The 18,988-nt window shown below is 40.0% G+C and overlaps 1 protein-coding gene across 1 annotated transcript in view; it reads left to right on the plus strand.

Annotated features, from left to right (window-relative positions):
• LOC140227639 (huntingtin-interacting protein 1-like) overlaps positions 1-18,988 on the plus strand; it is a 72,004-nt gene that overhangs the window by 47,529 nt on the left and 5,487 nt on the right. Inside the window, exons 8-24 of the mRNA XM_072308057.1 lie at positions 80-220; positions 2,395-2,528; positions 3,308-3,424; positions 4,096-4,238; positions 4,685-4,850; positions 5,597-5,681; positions 7,191-7,279; positions 7,871-8,045; positions 8,635-8,724; positions 9,313-9,399; positions 10,237-10,344; positions 10,992-11,131; positions 11,506-11,613; positions 12,108-12,260; positions 12,941-13,041; positions 13,551-13,780; positions 14,175-14,428. Of these exons, the coding sequence (XP_072164158.1) occupies positions 80-220; positions 2,395-2,528; positions 3,308-3,424; positions 4,096-4,238; positions 4,685-4,850; positions 5,597-5,681; positions 7,191-7,279; positions 7,871-8,045; positions 8,635-8,724; positions 9,313-9,399; positions 10,237-10,344; positions 10,992-11,131; positions 11,506-11,613; positions 12,108-12,260; positions 12,941-13,041; positions 13,551-13,780; positions 14,175-14,428 (2,321 nt within the window). The remainder of the gene's footprint in view (positions 1-79; positions 221-2,394; positions 2,529-3,307; positions 3,425-4,095; positions 4,239-4,684; positions 4,851-5,596; positions 5,682-7,190; positions 7,280-7,870; positions 8,046-8,634; positions 8,725-9,312; positions 9,400-10,236; positions 10,345-10,991; positions 11,132-11,505; positions 11,614-12,107; positions 12,261-12,940; positions 13,042-13,550; positions 13,781-14,174; positions 14,429-18,988) is intronic.

Here is an 18,988-nt window from a genome sequence, read left to right on the forward strand (position 1 = left end):
TAGGTTCTCTCTACCTCCAAACTACTCTTGGTATGCTTTGTTTCTGAAACCAACATGTTTTGTAACTATTTCCCCTCAGTTTTCAGATCATTTGATCTGTCCAAGGCAATGTCAGGCACCTCGTCGGGCCAGTGCCGTCTCTCTCCCCTCATTCCAGTCATCCTTGATTCCAGTCAACTCTACGACTTCAGCGTCAGGCTACTCTACAAACTTCATGCTTGTAAGTAGGACTCTCATTTTCATCCCTCCTCCCTAAAACAGACCTACATTATGCTTGGAAAGAATCCTATTGACCTCTCTGTTTTTGTCTTTTTCCTCATCCAGACATGATTAGAGACAGAGAGACAAATGTGTTGACATGATTTGAATGCTGATTCAACTGAGAGTGTCAACTGAGAATTGTTTTTTTTTTTTCCCCCGGGATAAAATTGTATTTGGTAATTGTCATTTTAGGAATCAATTATGGAAAGAGTGTATGGGAATTCATTGCTGTATTTCGATTAAAAAATGGGAATGAGTACAATCTCACTGTTACTTTCTTGTAAAATTTTTCTTGCTTCTTATTGCTTTATACTGTGTGAGAGAAGCCAACTGACAGTGCAAGTATGTATTTGTAAAGTGCACTAAACACTGCCATGCCATGCTATGCTTGGGTTTCTCTGGAGTGTTTCTTTGTTTGATTTACTTAGAGTGGGCATCATTTTTGTTTATAGAAGAAGCACGACTGTGTCTGTATGTTGTCTCTTTAAAACTAAACTTAGCATCATTTCAACTTGATGGATGAACATGATGACCATCTTATGATCTAGAACAGTTGTACTGAGGGATGGAGGATTCCATTCTACATTGTACCTATGTAGTTGTAGACTGTACGTTTCCGGGATCTTGTTCCCAGAACACTAGCATTGGCATGCTATGCAGTTTATGCATACTTCCAAGAGCGTGTCATACCCCATACTTTTGTAAACACTGGCTCAATATGTACATAATTCTCTGTACGACGACTGGAGAGTCTTAACAGCATAACTTTTGTTTTTTATCCATATTGTGAATTCAGTGATTCCATCTAGGTTTTATGATGACAGATTCCCTATGGGGAATTACAGAGAAGGGAATTTTCCCCAGAGTGAGTCTCAGTGTATGATAGACAAGTCCATCGTGTATATTATGTTGTATAGAAAGTCATCATACATACACCACATAATGTATTTCACCATATTGTTCTAGTTTCCTGGGTTAGTCATACAAATTTGTTCTGTGTTCTTTGTTGTTCATATAAAGCTCATGGAATGTAGAGCTATCTTCATGCAGCCAGGGATGTGTCCCACACCTCCCTGATGTAGCTAATTCATGATATAAGGTGATAACCAGTGCTTCTGTATCAAAGAGATTAATCAATTGTTCACATCTGGTACTCTTGATGTGTGATGACCCCATTTCTATAAAAGATATCCATTAGTTACAGGGTGTTCATGTTTAATATATTTACATATCAAAGCATCTAGTGTTCCGAGTGTCATAGCGGTGTTGTTATATGTAGCATTCAGCTTTATCACCACTAGCCAATTGAGCGTCGTTACACTCATCTGTCACTACAGCGTGTATGTATCATCATGATAACTGCTAGTATAATTTTCACCTGTCTTTCAGATTATTTTTAAAAGCAAAACTGTGTTCACGACCTGTGATGATATATTTCAGTTTGTTCTTATGCACAGTCATCTAGAAACATACCTAACTCCATAGAATCACAGAAATTTCCTATGAACAATAGCCAGAGTTGCAGCAAGTCAAGTCTAATTCCAAAGCAGATTATAATTTACTTCACCCTTGATATGATTTTCTTTGGTAGTGTCAATGGAGTAGGATGTTGTGAGCAGACATATTTTATCAGTCCCTTCAAATTTTGCAATATTTGAATTGCTGTACTTCTCTTGACCCAAATTATATCTTCTCTTGGTAAAGCTCCTGTCAGACATATCAGAAAGTGTAGAGTAATTATTTAGTTTATATTAGTGTGATCTTCTGAAACCTAAAACTACATATTGACCCCACAAACTAGATTTGAATCATGGCAACTCGTTGTGGAACATCCCTGTTTCATATAAACAGGATTGATAGAAGGCTAAATGGGAAAAAAAAAATCCAAGTAAAACAGCAAGTCTCACTTGAATTGTTCTCAATCACAGTTTACCCCATGATACAATTTGGTTGTGATATATGTTTATCCCTGAAACAGCATCAAACTCCTGTTTTTACCAAGTTCCCTTGACTATTGAAGAAGTCACTCGTGTGGTAGTAATGTACAAGCTACAAGCCCAGTGGTCCTTTGTAGAGCTGAGAATGAATGACAATTTGCATATCTTTTTTTTCCCCTTTTACTCAACCCTCTAGGCTTGCCGTCAGACACTTTAGATGGTCATAGGTCACGGTTCCTGAAGCAGTTCCACGCTCTGAAGGAATTCTACTCCAGGTCCAGCAGCCTCATGTACTTCAGACGTCTCATTCAAGTGCCTACGCTCCCTGCAGTAAGTTATTTTCGAGGAGAATAATGTAGGGAAATTAACAATTAAAAGGAAATAAAAGTCCACTGTGATTTACAGTTGAGCAAACAAAATGAATTGCATATTGTCACAAACATCTGTTTTTTGTCTCTCACAAGTGTTTACTCCTTTTTGCCAGAGCTGATTCCACAGAGGGGTACAGAACAAACCGAAATCAACTTGAATGATAGAAATAAAGAAACAACAACAAAAACCACTTTAGCTGCGGTATGGTCATAATGTTGTTGTTTTTTTTTTCCCTGTCTCTCTCTCTCTCTCTCTTCTGTGTAATATTCCATCAGGAATTCATTCTCACTATCAAACCAGACCACCAATGGCAAAATATAAAACTACCTATCAAAACCACTTCAATTGTGTCATATCCTGTCTTTCCTCTCAGCAGTAATATTTTTGTCATTGGCTTTTTTTTTCCACAGAAAACATGACAAAAATTGCTGATGTTGAAACTGTTTGTGGTGCTTACAGCTAGCTGCCTTTTCTTCTTACACTTTGCTGTTCTTTTGGTGCAAACATAGTTATATTGTGCTGTATTCTGTAGGTTTATTTATAAACAGCCATATATCATAGAAAAAATGGTGCAAATAAAATAACATTACCTAATAGATGTGGGGATCTGATACAGAAGTTGAAGAATGCAAGTATGCCATAGCTTGTTTTAATTGAACCTTCTTAGTTGACACTCAAAAAAAGAAAGAGAAAATTGATTCCTCTTACCTTTATCTTTTCCCCATGGTGTATATTAGGAGCCTCCAAACTTCTTTGTGACGGCGCTCAACCAAGACACATATATCAGTCCTGCAGTGATGCTAGCCATCAATGAATCCATGAATGATTCAAGTGGAGGGAGAGACAGTCCTCCGGTGAGTGTTTACCATGTTTCTTTGTGAGCCTCTATGCCTGGCTGACTACATCTACATCTGACTACAACATAGCCCTCTAGACTTGGGCAGACTAATGCATGGCACACAGCTGTCACATCCCCCTAACTCTGCAGGATGTTCCTTGAAAAGTTGACACAGTTTCAAAAGTGATGTAATGAGAAGTATTAACTATTGTCTCTTCTAAGGAGCAAAGGTAGTGACGTAAAAGCTTGGGCATGATATTCATGGCATTAATGTCATAGGAAGCTGTATTTTGGCCTTTTGCTAGTTGCACACACATTAGCTAACTTGCAAAATATATGACACATACACTACCTTCTTTCATTACCAAAGTCAGTAGCTTCCTGGTTGTTGGTGTTGGCAGCTGAACTGTTGATCTCTACATCATACAGTTTGAAGAGCGTTGATGTGTGTGTGTGTGTGTGTGTATGTGTATTGTTGCAGCAGTGTCACAAAAAGGCTCATGGAGATTGCATGAAATTCAAGCTGGATGTTCCCCACTGACACAATTAAGGAAAAGAATAAAAAGACGAATTGATGAAGAGTATTTTGAGCATATATAATTCATAGTTCCATCATGTCACAATGATTGTCAGACATTGCTATCAAGTCCGTCATTGTGTGACCACTATCGACTTTGACCCCTTCAGCCTCCGAGTGAAGCGTCCATTGAAGAGCCCATCGTGGAGCGTCTGGATGAGTCCCTCCTAAACAGTGCCCTGCTGGTGGATCTGGCCGCTGCTCCCCAGCAGAACGGTCAGCAGCTGGTGCAGCAGAGTGGACCAGATGAGAGGTACGTTCCCCTTGTGTCTCTCATTGGCACTTGCTCTTACGAAAGTAGAAGTTCTCGCATTTTACCTGATTCAAGCACCTTTCTTTTTTCAGGCTTTTTGCCGTTTGTCAGAAAGAAGGAAAGGCTATAAGCTTGGATGATGGGGCATCAATGGAATGATTATAAATTTTGCAGATGTAGATTTAAAAATGTTTTATGTGTGTGTGTGTGTTTGTGTGCCATTGTATATGTGTACTGACCATAGTAGTCTCCAAGGGAGCTACTTGTATCAACCAACAATCTGAAGTGTATGCAAATGTGCAATGTCAGGTGTACATTAATATTTGGTTTCAAGGGGATTAAATGTGCCCTAGGGGAATCAGTCCATGATACCAAGGGCACTTTACACATCAGATAATTCACCTTTGACCTCTGTGTGACCCATGTGCTTGTGTGTTTTTCTTCAGGGACTGGATCATAGAACAGCTGAGGCAGGAGGTGGAGCAGCTGAAGTTTGAGCTAGAGCGGACCAAGCGGGAGGACCAGCGTATCATCGAGGAGCTCAAGAGGCGGCTGATGGAGATGGAGCAGGAGATGAACGAGCACCGGACGGTGGTGGAGACACAGTGCGAGGTGAGGGGCTTAACCTCCCGGAGGTCTCATTCTGTGTCTTAGGGAGGGTCTGTGCCTTGAGAAGGTTTCGTACCTTAAAGGAATGGTACAGTTTCGGTTGAGATGGTGCTACAGTTTCCAACATTTTTTGATGATCATTTTTAGAGATAATGAGAAACCTCTTTTGAAATATGAAAGAGCATATAATTCTAAGAGGAATTTAAAGTTTATTTGATGAAAATTGGTATTGAAATTGCTGAACATCAAGTTAACTTTGAATTCCTCTTTGAATTGTATGCTCTTTAACATTTTATAAAATGGTTTCTAAGTGTCTTGCAAAAAGTTGAAGGCTGAATTCTCACCTCAACCAAGACTATACCATCCCTTGAAGGACAGTCTGTGTCTTCCAAGAGGACTTGTGTCCTATGGGAGGGTTTGTACCTCCTTGAAGGTTCATGACCCCTTGGAGTATCCATGCCCACTGTGAGGGTTTGTACCTCCCAGACTTATGATTTTCATGCCTTTATCCCCGAGGGGTGCTGGATGCATTTTGTGTTGTCTGTCACTCCCATCCTTTTCAGTTTGTGGTATCATAGTAAAAAATAAGAAGAATCAAACAAACAAACAAAATCCCTCTTTGATGGATTTCATGAAACTTGATGTTTATTTGGTTAGCATACAAGCCGTGCTTCAATCTCTGTGTGGCAGTCACTTTAAATTTCTTATCCTACATTGTCTCATTTATTACATGTGTGTTTTATTTGCAGGAGAATGAGACACTAAGAGACAGGGTGAGAGAGATGGAGGCTGTTGCCCTCATGGTTTCAGAGGACAAGCTGGTAGATGCAGAGAGTAAGTTGGAAGTGAAAACCACTAATGTAAATTTTACTTCAAAGACCCAATAGTATAGGGATTCATGGGTGGGAAACATTCACTGCCCATCAGGGTACATCAGAAACACCATGAATAGCACCGGTCAGCAAGCATATCCATCGAAGCGTACGCTTGTTGGTGGTTGTCGACTCCATTTGTGCTTCTTTGGCTTTGTGTGTACTTACATAGAGATTAGTAAAACGGTATGCTATTTGTTAAGAGGATTTTCAATTATCCGAGCCAAGTCACTTTTCCCATTATATCCCCAAGATAGTGGGTCTTTAATACACAATTGGCTTTTTTCCCTGGATTTAATTCGTGTTCTGATATAGATCTGGGATGTAGTGTTTTCAGTGCAAAGTCTGCCTGCTCACTTTCCTTCTGATCTAATGTGATGTTGATCAAACAAGGCATGCTGTGTTTGTTTCTGTGCTGAACCAAGCCATTTAAGAGTATCTTTTGTCAAGGGAATAGGGACTCATATTTCAAAATATCTGGGTCAGATTATGAGAGTATATGATGTCATAATATGTTCTCTAGAGGGCTTTTTACACTTGTGTTTCTTAACCCCGGACTTTCTCTGACCCAGGACTATCGTTAGTCCCGTACCAATTTTTTCAGCTTTTTACACTCGCCAATTAGTCCCGTACTATCTCTTGTCCGGGGCTAAGGAGAAAACTGACCTTTTTACACTCGTATTTCTTAGCCCCGGACTTTCCAAACCACATGAAGATTCATAATTACGCTGTGTACTGTACACGTACACGCACGCACCGGCAGCACTTGATTACCTCGTTTCTGATTGGTCAGTGAGGGTCGGACTTCGTCTCCGTTGCTTAGCCCAGGATTATTTTTTCGTTCTGTTTACACTCACTTGCTTGGCACCGCAATTGCGGTGCTAGCACCGCAATTGCGGTGCTAACCCCTGCTATTTTGCAGGGCCAGATAGTACCGTACTATCGGTGGGGCTAGCCCACTTTGGCAAAAACGAGTGTAAACAGAAAGTGGGCTAAGGATAGTCCCGTACCAACGGTGGGGCTAAGGCCCCCCCTTAGCCCCACCGATAGTCCGGGGCTAAGCAAAAATTTACAAGTGTAAAAAGCCCTTTACATGTGAATTACGTGCCCCCCATCCCCCTGTATAGCTGTCTTTGGCATTACCCTACAGTCCTGTAAATTTGTAATCTTGAACATAGGAAAATCACCTTTGAAGTCAAATGCTGAGTTCCATTTGTTCACATTAGTCACTTTGATACCATCACGACCTGTTGTTCATTCCTTAAATATATTCTTTTTTTGTTGTTGTATATTCTATTTATGAAATGGATACAAGCAGTGTCATGCCCAGAAAAGACTACCCACAAAAAGCAACAAATTTAGGGCAGTTGGAATAAAAAGACAATTTTTAAGTAGTCCCCTCATGTATATTTCTATCATGTATGTAATTTGCTAAATACCTTACATTTTGTTTTCCTCTTCTAACAAAAAGAGAGGGCAAAAGTGAATGAGGAGAGATTCAAGAAGATGAAAGATGTGTACAACAAACTCCGAGAGGAACATGTTACACTTCTGAGAGAGGTCAGTACTTTTTTGATTTCCTCTTACAACACTATAAAGTACAATGATCTTGTTAAACCCAGAGATGGTCACTAACTGGAGCGGATACTTTGACATTGACTTAATGGTGTCCTGTATTGTTGTGTACAATCTGTGTTGTTTCAATGCAGTTGGTGCTGCATGTTACATTGTTATTGATAGTGTCAAAATTTCTTTGATTTTTTTTGGAGAAGATGTTATGATCAGTGATTCAAGAATAGTAAGAAGAGATATGCAAGTAGCTGCTTTGCAAGAGAATGGACTTCAGTAGAATATTGTTAGGATTTTTCCAAGAACAGTTTGTTCTCAAGACTGCTGATGTGTAGCAGAGTTGCGTTTGATTTGATAAATCAAGTTTATAAAGTCAGAAGAAAAGATCTAGTGACCACACAAACCCCCACTTAGATTTAGCTGAAATTTGCTACCAGCCTTAATTTCCAAGGTCAAGGCTACATTCAGCATATAGTGATTTTAGGTGCATACAGAAATATTTAGGGTTAGGGTAGCCTAATGTGTAAATGCCCCCTCTCCCAATGAAAACTTGGGATCCTACCTCCCTCCCTCCATCCACAGAATGCGGAATCGAAGAGGCAGCTGACCACTGTGTCAAGGAGCTCGGAGGAGGTGAGGCAGGCCCAGCAGGTCGCCCAGCTGACCGTGGAGAAGCTCCAGATGTCGGTGGCCGAGACGGCGAGTCGCGAGGCGCAGCTGCGACGGCAGATGGAGGAACAGAGGAGGGCGCTTTTAGGTGAGGAACGTTCGGTCCACCTCCTCTACCGAGAGTTGTTGGTGGTGTTGTTTCAGTGCAGTCATTGCTTTTTCTCTGCATTTTAGAAAGTGCAGTGTGAGCTGTGGGGTGTCTCTCTTGGCAACCCTCCAAGAGATTGCATTGTCATGAAGGTAATCATGCTGTTTTTACACAGAAAAAGAAATAATCACTGACTGCAGATAATGTATGGTTGACACACTCTAGAAATTGACCTTTAAAACCTTGATTTTTGTTGCTTTGTTTTATTGGGGGGAGGGGGTTAATGGCTCCTTTTATGAACAAAAAAAAATGCCTTTGCATTTACCTTTGTGAGTGAGTTCTTTGAAGACTATGCAAACTTTGTGTGTATTATGTCATTACAATTCCTGCAGTCCTCTTCTGCACTGGTTGTACTGGTTTTCAGTCTTGATGCAGGTGACTCATCGGCATGTAACAGACTTGGTGGCATCACATTTTCAAAAGCCATCTCCATGGTGTAGATTTCATATGGTAATTATGCACAACTGTTCACTTCAGTCATGTGATAACGAATGTAGTAATAGCATATTTCGTGTTTGATTCCCTACAGCGAGGGCAGTAGAGGGCGCCGAGGACACGTTACGACTCATCCTTCAACAGATGGACGATCCTCAGTTTGCAACAGCCACTTGTACACCAGGTAAGTAATGTCATTGTTTCTGAGTTCTTTCGCTCTTTCAGCTCTCTGCGTGGGGCATTTTATGATTTATTGCTGCTGTGTTTCTGTACAGACATGCCTTGAAAAGCACAGCAATTGTTTTCTTCACATGGAAAATTCAGTTGGAACTTACATTTATTCTTGATTTTTTTTTTTTTTTTTTAATGTGGTACCATGCCATAAACCATTGAAGATACACTCTTGTTTTGTGCATTTTGCTGATGTGAGTTGGATAGCATTTCAACATATTGTTCATGGTTGAGATTTATTTGTAGGTAGCTCTGAGGCAATAGAAAAACATAACACATATAGAAAACTGATTGTTCTCCAAAACCAGGCTCATAGACTGAATGGATAAGCAAATGTATGAATGAATGACACAAGGGAAGGATATCTAAAAAGTACCAGATTGCAATCAACTGCTAGTCCGTCAATCTGTAGTTTATATCATAGTAGATAAACACTCGTATATCATCATTTTGCATGTGCTAACATTGGTCATCAGTTGTCTTTTCCTGAATTCCTAATTGTAAAAAATCTGTTTTTTTCTTCTATTTCTTTTTCTTTCAGAGTATCTGCTAAGCCGAACACCTATTGCCAGTGAATGTGTGCAGAACCTGGACAGATATTTCATGTCCTACCAACAGAATGGCACAGGTCAGTCACAGCCCCAGCCAACCTCATAGCATTCTAGCCTGTCCTCAAGAGAAATGTGCTGCTGGAGTTTTATATTCATCTATATACACATCTTTTTAAAAATCTCATCAGAAGCAGTTTTGTGTCAAATTCTACTTGAATGTACTTTCTTTCATGTCAAAGAAGCAAACAAACCATGTGTGAGATGTCTGTTGCTCCTTTTGTTCTCTAAACCTGGCAAGGTTTCGTATCCAGAAATCTTAATTGACCCCTTAACTGCAATTGAAATTCTGCAGTAAAGTTAAGTAGAATTTAGTTCTACTGGGGTTAAAACTAAGTGGCCACTTACCTGCTGTATCGACAGTGTGAGCACTTGCTGTGTAGAACTTCATCTGTAAAGTTTCTTGAATAGTTCAAATTGCAATTTGAAGGAAATGCCCAGATCTGTTTTTAGTTTTATACACCCCGTATTGCTGCAAGGATGTGCATTTGAGCACTTCTAGATACCATTGAATATCACAGAAAAGCCATCACAGATTATGTGTCTGGTAGACTCTGGGTTGATAAATGATTGTAAATTGAAACTAGAGACAAGTATCCTGTTTTGCTTTTGTTTTGTTTTTATCTTGAATCAATCATTTCTACTTGCTTTCTGAAGGTATGGCGAAATAAATGCATGACTGTGATAGATTGTACAAGTACTTAACATCCGTAGTACTTCGTGCTACTATACACTATGACCTTGCACCACTTGTGGTGATACTATTTTGTGTATATTCATATGCATGCACAATTATGCACAGTGTTGGGTGTTATTACACTGGACAGAAACAAGTAATTGGTTTTCTACTGTTTCAGACTTTGGTGAGCTGGTTGGAGCGTTAGCGGCATACTCTCACTCTCTCGGCGAGTATCTTCTGCAGGGGAAAGCCACTTCTAATCTTGCCCCAGTGGATGTAGGGGAGAGTAAGTAGATATTGAAAGACAAATAAGTAGATCTCCTTAGCCAAGTTCTGCCAAACATCCTATTCATTTCATTGAAACTTGTAATCATAAACATGAACATTATTGGGAGTAGAATTTGATTGTATTTTTGTCATACTTTTTAGTATGTGACTACTGGAGTCTAATATGCTGTATACTGGAAGTCATTTGCTCCTGACAATCCTCTACAATTATAATGCAATGACCACTTTGTTCCATTGGGCTAGCATGGGAAATATTGACAGTGAAAAAAAAGTCACTATTATCAAATCAGCAATATGATAGAAATGTTTTTGAATTGATTGATAGATAGATATGATGTCTGGAGAGATGCATAATGCGTGTGCAACTCATGGGACTAACTGTGTATCAGCCATGTCAGTCAAGTTTACAGAAGTTATGAAACTAATGAGATAATACTTGAAGCACTTTTCAGTCAATAAAATTTACTTAAGGTAATGCTGTTGATCTTTGAAGAAGATTTATTTACAAAACCCAGGCTTCTGTGAATTTTTTTAGTATTAGAAGGATATAAAATGGTAGGATATTGCCTTATGATATTCGTAGATGTTTGAGCTCTGAATTTGAATGAGTGGTCACTACCAACATGATTGTCCCTGTCCATGCAGGACTATCGTCCCACTGCCACGACACCTGTCACAGTGCCTTGACCGTCCTGCGGTCACTAAGGGATGGCAACGTTGACATCTTCTGTCGGGACAGGGATGACCTCAAGGACAAACTGAAGTTGATCTCTGATACCACACAGGTGAGGCTGACGTGAATGGTGGCATCAATGTACATAAGTTATGCGAACCATAAAAGTAGTTTTACAAATTGATATGCTCACATGAGTGTAGATCCTGCGCAATCTGTTTTGCTAATGTCCTCTGAGACAGAGTAGATGGTCACTTTATGTTCATTCATTTCCACTGCAGTATTACTTGCAGTTGTATTGCATGTTTGGTTGAAGTGCCAGATGAGATAATAGTTGTAGATATGATTATTATTAGTTGTAGATAATGATTATAATGACATTTGGTTTGAGAGATAACCCCCCCCCAAAAAAAAAAAAAAAAAAAAGAAAAAAAAAAAAGAAGGAAAAAAACCCCGAAGTGACTTTTCTGGTTCGCTTTTAAACAGGAGTTGATGTCGGAAGAAACGACAGGCAAGGAGGAGATTGGCGACCTGGTGGAAACAGAGATGCAGATGACGACGGACATCATCGACCAGGCGGCCAGTCGAATCGAGGTATATATCAGTTATCTAATTTCTGTCTTTCTGTGCTTACACTCAAGGCACCCATGCATGATTTTTGTCTATATCCATCAAACTCACATATCTGTCACACCAGTTTTGTGCTAATGTCAATAAGCATATCTTGTTGATGATACTGACAAAAAGGAAAGACAAGTATCTTTGTTTTGAGTGGGAAAAAAATAATCTATGTCCAATGGGTCCAAATTTGGGTTGGAATAGAAAAATATGTACTTGCCTTTTTCAAATAAAGAGGGCATGCAGATATTAAACAGTACCTCAATAGATAATAAAGGTATGGAGCGAGTCATCTTTTTTTCTGCATATTCTGGAAGGTATTGAAGGAGTCTGTGAAGGCTGATATGGCTTGACAAAATATGTATGTTCAGTTGCGATCAAAATGGAGAGAGAGATAGAGTGAAAGGGCAAGGGAGAAATGGGATAGATAATGGAAATGATCCACCCTGTCTGCCATTGTACGTCTACAGGAGATGCTGAAGAGGTCGCGGGAGGCTGACACAGGGGTCAAGCTGGAGGTGAATGAGAGGATTCTGGACTCCTGCACACAGCTCATGGTATCCATCAAGGAACTCATCACAAAGTCCAAGACCCTTCAGAAGGAGATCGTCGCAAGTGGCCGGGTGAGGGCGGGAGAGACAAACCTGTGCCAGTGTCGTATATAGAGAGAGTCTAGCCGACCACAGTCCTAGGCACCATGTTGTTACCCAGCGCAGAGAGGTTATTACCCAGCAAAAGTGTGTTCACGCATATGTGTTCATGTATGTGCATTCATGCATAGATCTGCAGTGATTTTGTTTGCTAACAGTAGCCACTGCGTGGTGCGCGGGGCCTTCAGTAACAACATGGTGGCTGGTGATTGCAGGACTAGCTATTTGCCAATCACAGCTCATAAGACAAAAACTGGGTTGGCCAGACTGTCTCTATATATTGCACTGACCTGTGCATTACTGTCATCAGTTGTGTGTTGCGTATTCACTGATATCATACAACCAAGCCTGTACGTATGATAATTATTATGATATACTTTACAAGTGCTGCTGTTGTTTCAGTCATATTAAGTGTGACATCTTGAAGACAACATCATTTGTTAACACTTGTGGTTCAATAGACACCTGAAACTATGTTGTCTGAGAGTTCTTGAGTCCTATACAAATGATTTCAGATTTTGAAGAGCCAGATGCTGATTGAGCTGGTACACATATTGTGTCGCTGCCTGATAGCAAATCTTTTCAGAAATCTTGGGAAAACATGATACTATGCTGACAGTGATATACATGTACTTTTTGTGTTCCATGTTCAGGGCACTGCTTCAGCAAAGGACTTCTATAAGAGGCACCACAGGTGGACAGAGGGTCTCCTCTCTGCTGCAAAGCTGGTTGGAGTCGGTGCTTCTCACCTCGTGTAAGCATTAAATTTATGTTTGTAAGACTGGAATAACAGAAAAACTACCCTGTCATAAGAAATGCATTTATTTGTGCTGTTTTTCTCCTTTCTTTTTTTTTAGGTGGGACAGTAAAAATTCAGTCAAGAAATGTGAAAATTCTGTGTTTGTGCTCGAAGTATTGCATATGTGATATATATTTAATTTTGTATACATGTTTATGAGGAAAGGAATGTGTAAATCAGGTAAGGCACTGTGTTTGGGCATGTATTGTTTATGGACTTTGAAAGGACACAACATCCATAACTGCCAATAAATGAAAATAAAAATGAAAATTGAAATAAAAATGAAATAAATTCTGAAAATGTCACTAACACTACTTTGCTTACCATATTTCAGGCTCATAGGATTATGTGAAGAGTGGAATGTTTTGTCTGCTAATAAAACGAATGTGGCTGTGTATGACCTCAAAAAGTGGCAAAAAGAGGAGGAATATTACCCATCTTGTGGTTTGTGTTTCCACTCACAGTGACAGTTCAGACAAGGTGATGAAGGGCACGGGGAAGTTTGAGGAGCTCATCGTCTGCTCCCACGAGATTGCCGCTAGCACGGCCCAGCTTGTCGCAGCCAGCAGGGTCAAGGCAGACAAGGAGAGCACCAACCTGAAGAGCCTGCAGACCGCATCCAGGAACGTTGCCACGGCGACTGCGGGCGTGGTGGCCTCCGCCAAGACGGGGGCACAGATGATTGATGAAGGGGGTAAGGCTAACGATAGTCACTGCAACTATGTAAGAAGAGCATATGGAAATCCCCTTACCCCCAAAATCTAGAGGCATTTCATTTAGTAATTCAGTGCCCTCCCCCCAAAAGCTTGACAGTAACGTGAACTACCCACTCTGATAGAATGATACCACACTCCCAAATGAAGACTGTCATGACACACGACAGTCTTTTTCATTCTGTGTGAGCACTTGGGTTGAGTGGTAAAGGGCATTATAAATACCCCCTATTGTCCTTATTATTGTTGTTGTTGTTATTATTATACAATAGAGACAAAGTAATTCCCATAATGCATTAGAAAGATTATGTAATAACAAGAAATTTAGGTGATGTGATTGGTTGATTGATGGCCATCTTCCCCGCCCGTCAACAGAATCTCCCGACTTCACCAAGCTCAGCCTGACGCAGACCAAGCGTATGGAGATGGAGGCCCAGGTAAGGGTCTTGGAGCTCGAGAGTAAGCTGGAAAAGGAACGCGTCGCACTGGCCGAGCTCCGGAAACAGCACTACCAGCTGGCGGGAGCATCCGAAGGCTGGGGTGATGAGGTGAGTGTCCTCTCTCTCACACACACACACCTACAAATACTTTCTAACACCTGTTTGATCAGTGACCAAATTTTTGTAGTGGTATGCACTACACACATTCCTTGCATGCGTTTCCATTTTTTGTCTTCCGACTCGGAGATTGTTAATTCCATCTCCGCATTGTTGACATGGTTTGCTTGTCACATATCTCTGGGAGTGACGCTTTATGGCCCGAATTCACAAAGGTGGTACAATTGAAACCATGGTTTAAACCATGGACAATTTGTATGGAGCGCCAAGTGTCGCATGGCCTATTTCGTTACGAAATCAGTTATTTCGTTGACGAAATGATCAATTCGTTAACACAATGAACATTTCATCAACGAAATGATCATTTTGTTGATGAAATGACCATTTTGTAACGAAATAGGCCATGCGACACTTGGCACTCCGTACAAATTGTCCATGTTTAAACCATGGTTTCAATTGTACCACCTTTGTGAATTCGGGCCCAAGAGTGTTGTGTGTGAAGGCAATACATCTTTGGAGGCTAGCAAAGGCTGTAGTGACCCTTGAACTAACATGCAGCTTTTGTTCCATCCAGTCTTGTTTGATGAGTTGAAATGATGTGATGCACATACATACCGAGCGGCTACACTCAATTTGTGAACAGCTCATGTTCGTAAGCACTATTGTATGTAGTGTATTTTCACCCCTTTTCTACAGCTCCTTACAAAAACAGCTGTATACTGACAATTACCGGGCAGCAGGTACTGAGATTTGATGAGCCCTTGATTGTCATTTTCAGAACTGGTATGCATTCATTAGTATGTGCATGAAGGGACTGCCGCTTGTGACATATGGGCTTATGACCTGAAAATTGAAATGCATACTGTTATGACACATCTTTTTTTTTTTTTTTTTTTCTTAAGGCGGGAGGGGGGGGGGAGGGGAGGGGTGGGGTTCTCAACAAAGTGCTTGTATAGAGTCCATAGGATGGAAATATTGCTTGAGTATGTTTAGGGGCTGCATGTACAAATTCAAAGTGTAAACAGTTACAGGAACTTGCAAGCAATATTTGCCTTTTGTGCAATGTGTAAGTTTCTTGATAAGTAATACAGAGAAAAATGGGGTAAGAGAAAAAAAAGAGAGGAAAATTTTAGTTATGCAATACTCAAAGTGCAAAGTGACAGAAGTGATAGAATTTCTGGAAGTAATTGCAATTAACATCAAATCCATGATGTCTCTCTTTTCATAAAGTGAACATGATTTATTTACAATACACTCAATCACATTGTTATTATCTCCAACTCAATAATTATCATATGCAAAGCCCTTTGACTATTTCCTGCTATATGAGGTAAGTGGACAGGTAATGTTAAAGCTGCCAATGACTAAAGCAAACTAAAAAAAAAAAAAGAAAAAAAAAGAAGAAGAAAGTGATATGAAGTTTCTGCCAAAATTTGTAAGTCCGCAGCCGAAATCTAAAGTTGATGTGTAAGGCAGTCACCAAACAGCATGTGTAAAGTAATTGCAAAAATGCAAGTTGGCTAACTGCAGAGTAAAAATATCTTGTAAAACTTTTTGTTGGAAAAGTTTGTTTCTGCAAAATGTGATACTTTAGTCAGATAAGTGTTTAATTTGTGTTGAGAAAAGAAGAAGAAGAAATGATAAAGTAAATGGAGGAAAATTCTGGGTGAAGAACAGATTTTTTTTTCCTAATCTTGGATACTACTTCAAGTATTATTGTGCCTGAAAAAAAAAAAAAGAAAAATTCTAAACAAGTGTACATACGTTCCTATAGATTTGAGTTTCTTTTATTTTCATTTTTCGTGATTAATCTGACATTTGGTTAAATTTAATTTTTCATCTCTTATTGTTATGTTTTAAATCGAAGCATGCTGCTTGCGAAATAGTGGAATAGTTACGTACTGCTGAGTGGGCAGTTAATGACTGGAGGCTGGGATGAAGTTTGGGAATATATTTCATATATACAGTATATGCATGATGTATGCATTATGATTGCAGGGATTATGATTGGATGTAATGCCATGTTATATCCTGCTATATTGCAGATACCGAACCATATGATTATCAGTGGGCCACTGTCATGATTTTAAAGAGATGCTCATTTTAGTGTGTGTTGTATAGTAGAGCTGAATATACAAATGTATGTCTCTACACAGTCAGCAAAGGTGTCGAGCCACTGCTGTTTATTCCCCTCAGATTTAGCCTAAACTAGCAGATTCGCTCCATGTTATTTGACCCGTGGGTTAATTTTGTTTGAATCTTTGTTGCAGGGACGCATATTGCTAGTGTGCAATATGTATGATGTTAATCTAATAATGTCTCTGATTTGATGAAAACAAGTTGGTTTTTGGTATATATCATGGGGCTGGTTGGAATTTTATTTCAGAGAGTGCATACTGGTATGTGGAAGCACCACTTTGACTGCATGCAGTTTTTGCTGTTTCATGGTGTGGAATCTACAATACTTGTGCCTGTGCATTGAAATCCACACATGTGATGTACAGTTATACAAGTTTATGGCTAACTCATGCAAAATGTTTTCTCTTGTGTTTTGTGCATGACGCTTGTGTTGTTGGCAGGATGGTAAATAACTGACAGGTATGTGGTGCCTTATGTGGTTTCCCCCACCATTGTGTCATCCTATTACCCAATGAATAATATTTTCCTTCATTCACTCCCCAACCCCTTTCCCCCACATTTAAACAGTGATACAGCACCATTTCCCCCTTAATGATTTATCAGCCTTCACCGATTTGTTAAAATCCTCCAGTAGATTCAGTGACTCTTGTCACAGCACAAAATATTGATGTTTGCAATTTACAATTCATTAAACCCCTCACTACACTCCCATTCACAAGCCTCAGTGGTGAGTTCACGAGTGTAGAAGTGTTGTTTGTGTGTGAACGCATTCGTCTGAGTTTAGTGTATACTGCACTACCCTTAGTGGTGAGTTCACACGGGTGTAGAAGCATTTGTGCAGGGCTGCACACTGGCGCCGGTCCGACGGACTGTCGGACCGGTAACTTTTCAGGAAATCCACAAGTTACCGGTCCGACATGACCAGTAAAACAAAAAGCATTGGTGGGGTCAGTAGAAAGAAAAAGAGCAGCCCCGATCAGGGAGAAACAGAATGCAAGATATCGCACTGTTAAACAAGTTTTACGCAAGTTTTCGTTTATGTCTACCGCTGCACTTTGTACAGTAAACATTACTTAGTTTTGAGCACTCGCAGTCAACCAGTTATTCACCCTCGCTTGCGCATTTGGCGCTGATCACGCACTGCCATGCAATGCAATACATGCAGAGCATGTACAGTGTAACTGCATTTCGTTTGCTTGCGATCGGCGGTCATGCCAGACAAGAAGCATTGATAGAAGCGCACGCATTTCTGGTTCATTTTACTCATGATTTTTTAACGCAAGATCGTTCCGATCCCGGCTTCGCAGCAGCGTGGCAGTTATGTTAGAACTAATTTACTTGTGTCGATTTTTAGAAAAAGTAAAAACACATTCGATATTCAGCGATACAGTAAATGGATCTGATTGCGTTCATTTTCATTTTACACAGTCATTTCACAAATGAATATTTTCATTCGCTCAGAATGGTCTCATAATGAAGATAGGCGCAAAAAAGGATCACGAAATCGGCTCTTCCGTGTACTTTTTAAGAACGCATGCACAAAATGTGAAGAGATAATACTAGGGAGGAAAAAAAAATCATGAAATCATGGCAGTCCCGCTTACATATTTGAGGTAGAAATCGTCCCAAAAAGGATCATGAATTCGACCGGCCGCGTTGTATCTTTCAAAAGCTTATGTACGAAATGCGAAGAGATTATAGAGGAGAGGAAAAAAAAAAAATAAAGGACACATTTTGGTGAGTGCATCATAAAAGATTACAGCCGAATAACAATTCATGAAATCAACGCAATCCCGATGAAATTTGAGGAAATAATAGGCGCAAAAAGGATCTTGAATTCAGTCCTGCATGCCGTGTTGGTTATCAAAAATGCATGCACAAATGCGACGAGATTATCGGGAGAAATATAAAAAACACATTTTACCCTTCTGGTGCCGCGTATCATTAAAGATTACATCTGAAGTAATTCATGAAATCGCCACAATCCCGCTGATATTTGAGGTAGAAATAGGCGCAAAAAGGCCGTGTCGTATACCTTTTAAGAACGCTTGTACGAAATGGGAAAAGATGAGCGGGAGAAAAATAAAGGACACATTTTCACCCCTTTTGGCGCTTGCATCATATAGATTACAGCCGAATAGTAATTTATGAAAATTTCGCAATCCCGTTGGAATTTGAGTAAACAATAATAGGCGCAAAAAGAATATCGAATTCGGCCCTGCATGCAATGTATAATTTTGAAAACGCATGCACAAATGCGAAGAAATTACCGGGAGAAAAATAAAGAACGCATTTTCAACCCTTCTGGTGAATGTATCACAAAAGATTACAGCCGAAATAATTAATGACATATCGCAATCCCGCTGATATTTGATGTAGAAATAGGCGCTAAAAGGGTCGTGAATTCGGCCGTGACGCCAATAGGCATGTACGCAATGCGAAGTGATTATTGGGTGAAAAATACAGGACACATTTTCAAACCCTTTTGGCCCG

The sequence above is a fragment of the Diadema setosum genome, chromosome 4, assembly GCF_964275005.1.
Source record: "Diadema setosum chromosome 4, eeDiaSeto1, whole genome shotgun sequence".
Lineage (NCBI taxonomy): Eukaryota > Metazoa > Echinodermata > Echinoidea > Diadematoida > Diadematidae > Diadema > Diadema setosum.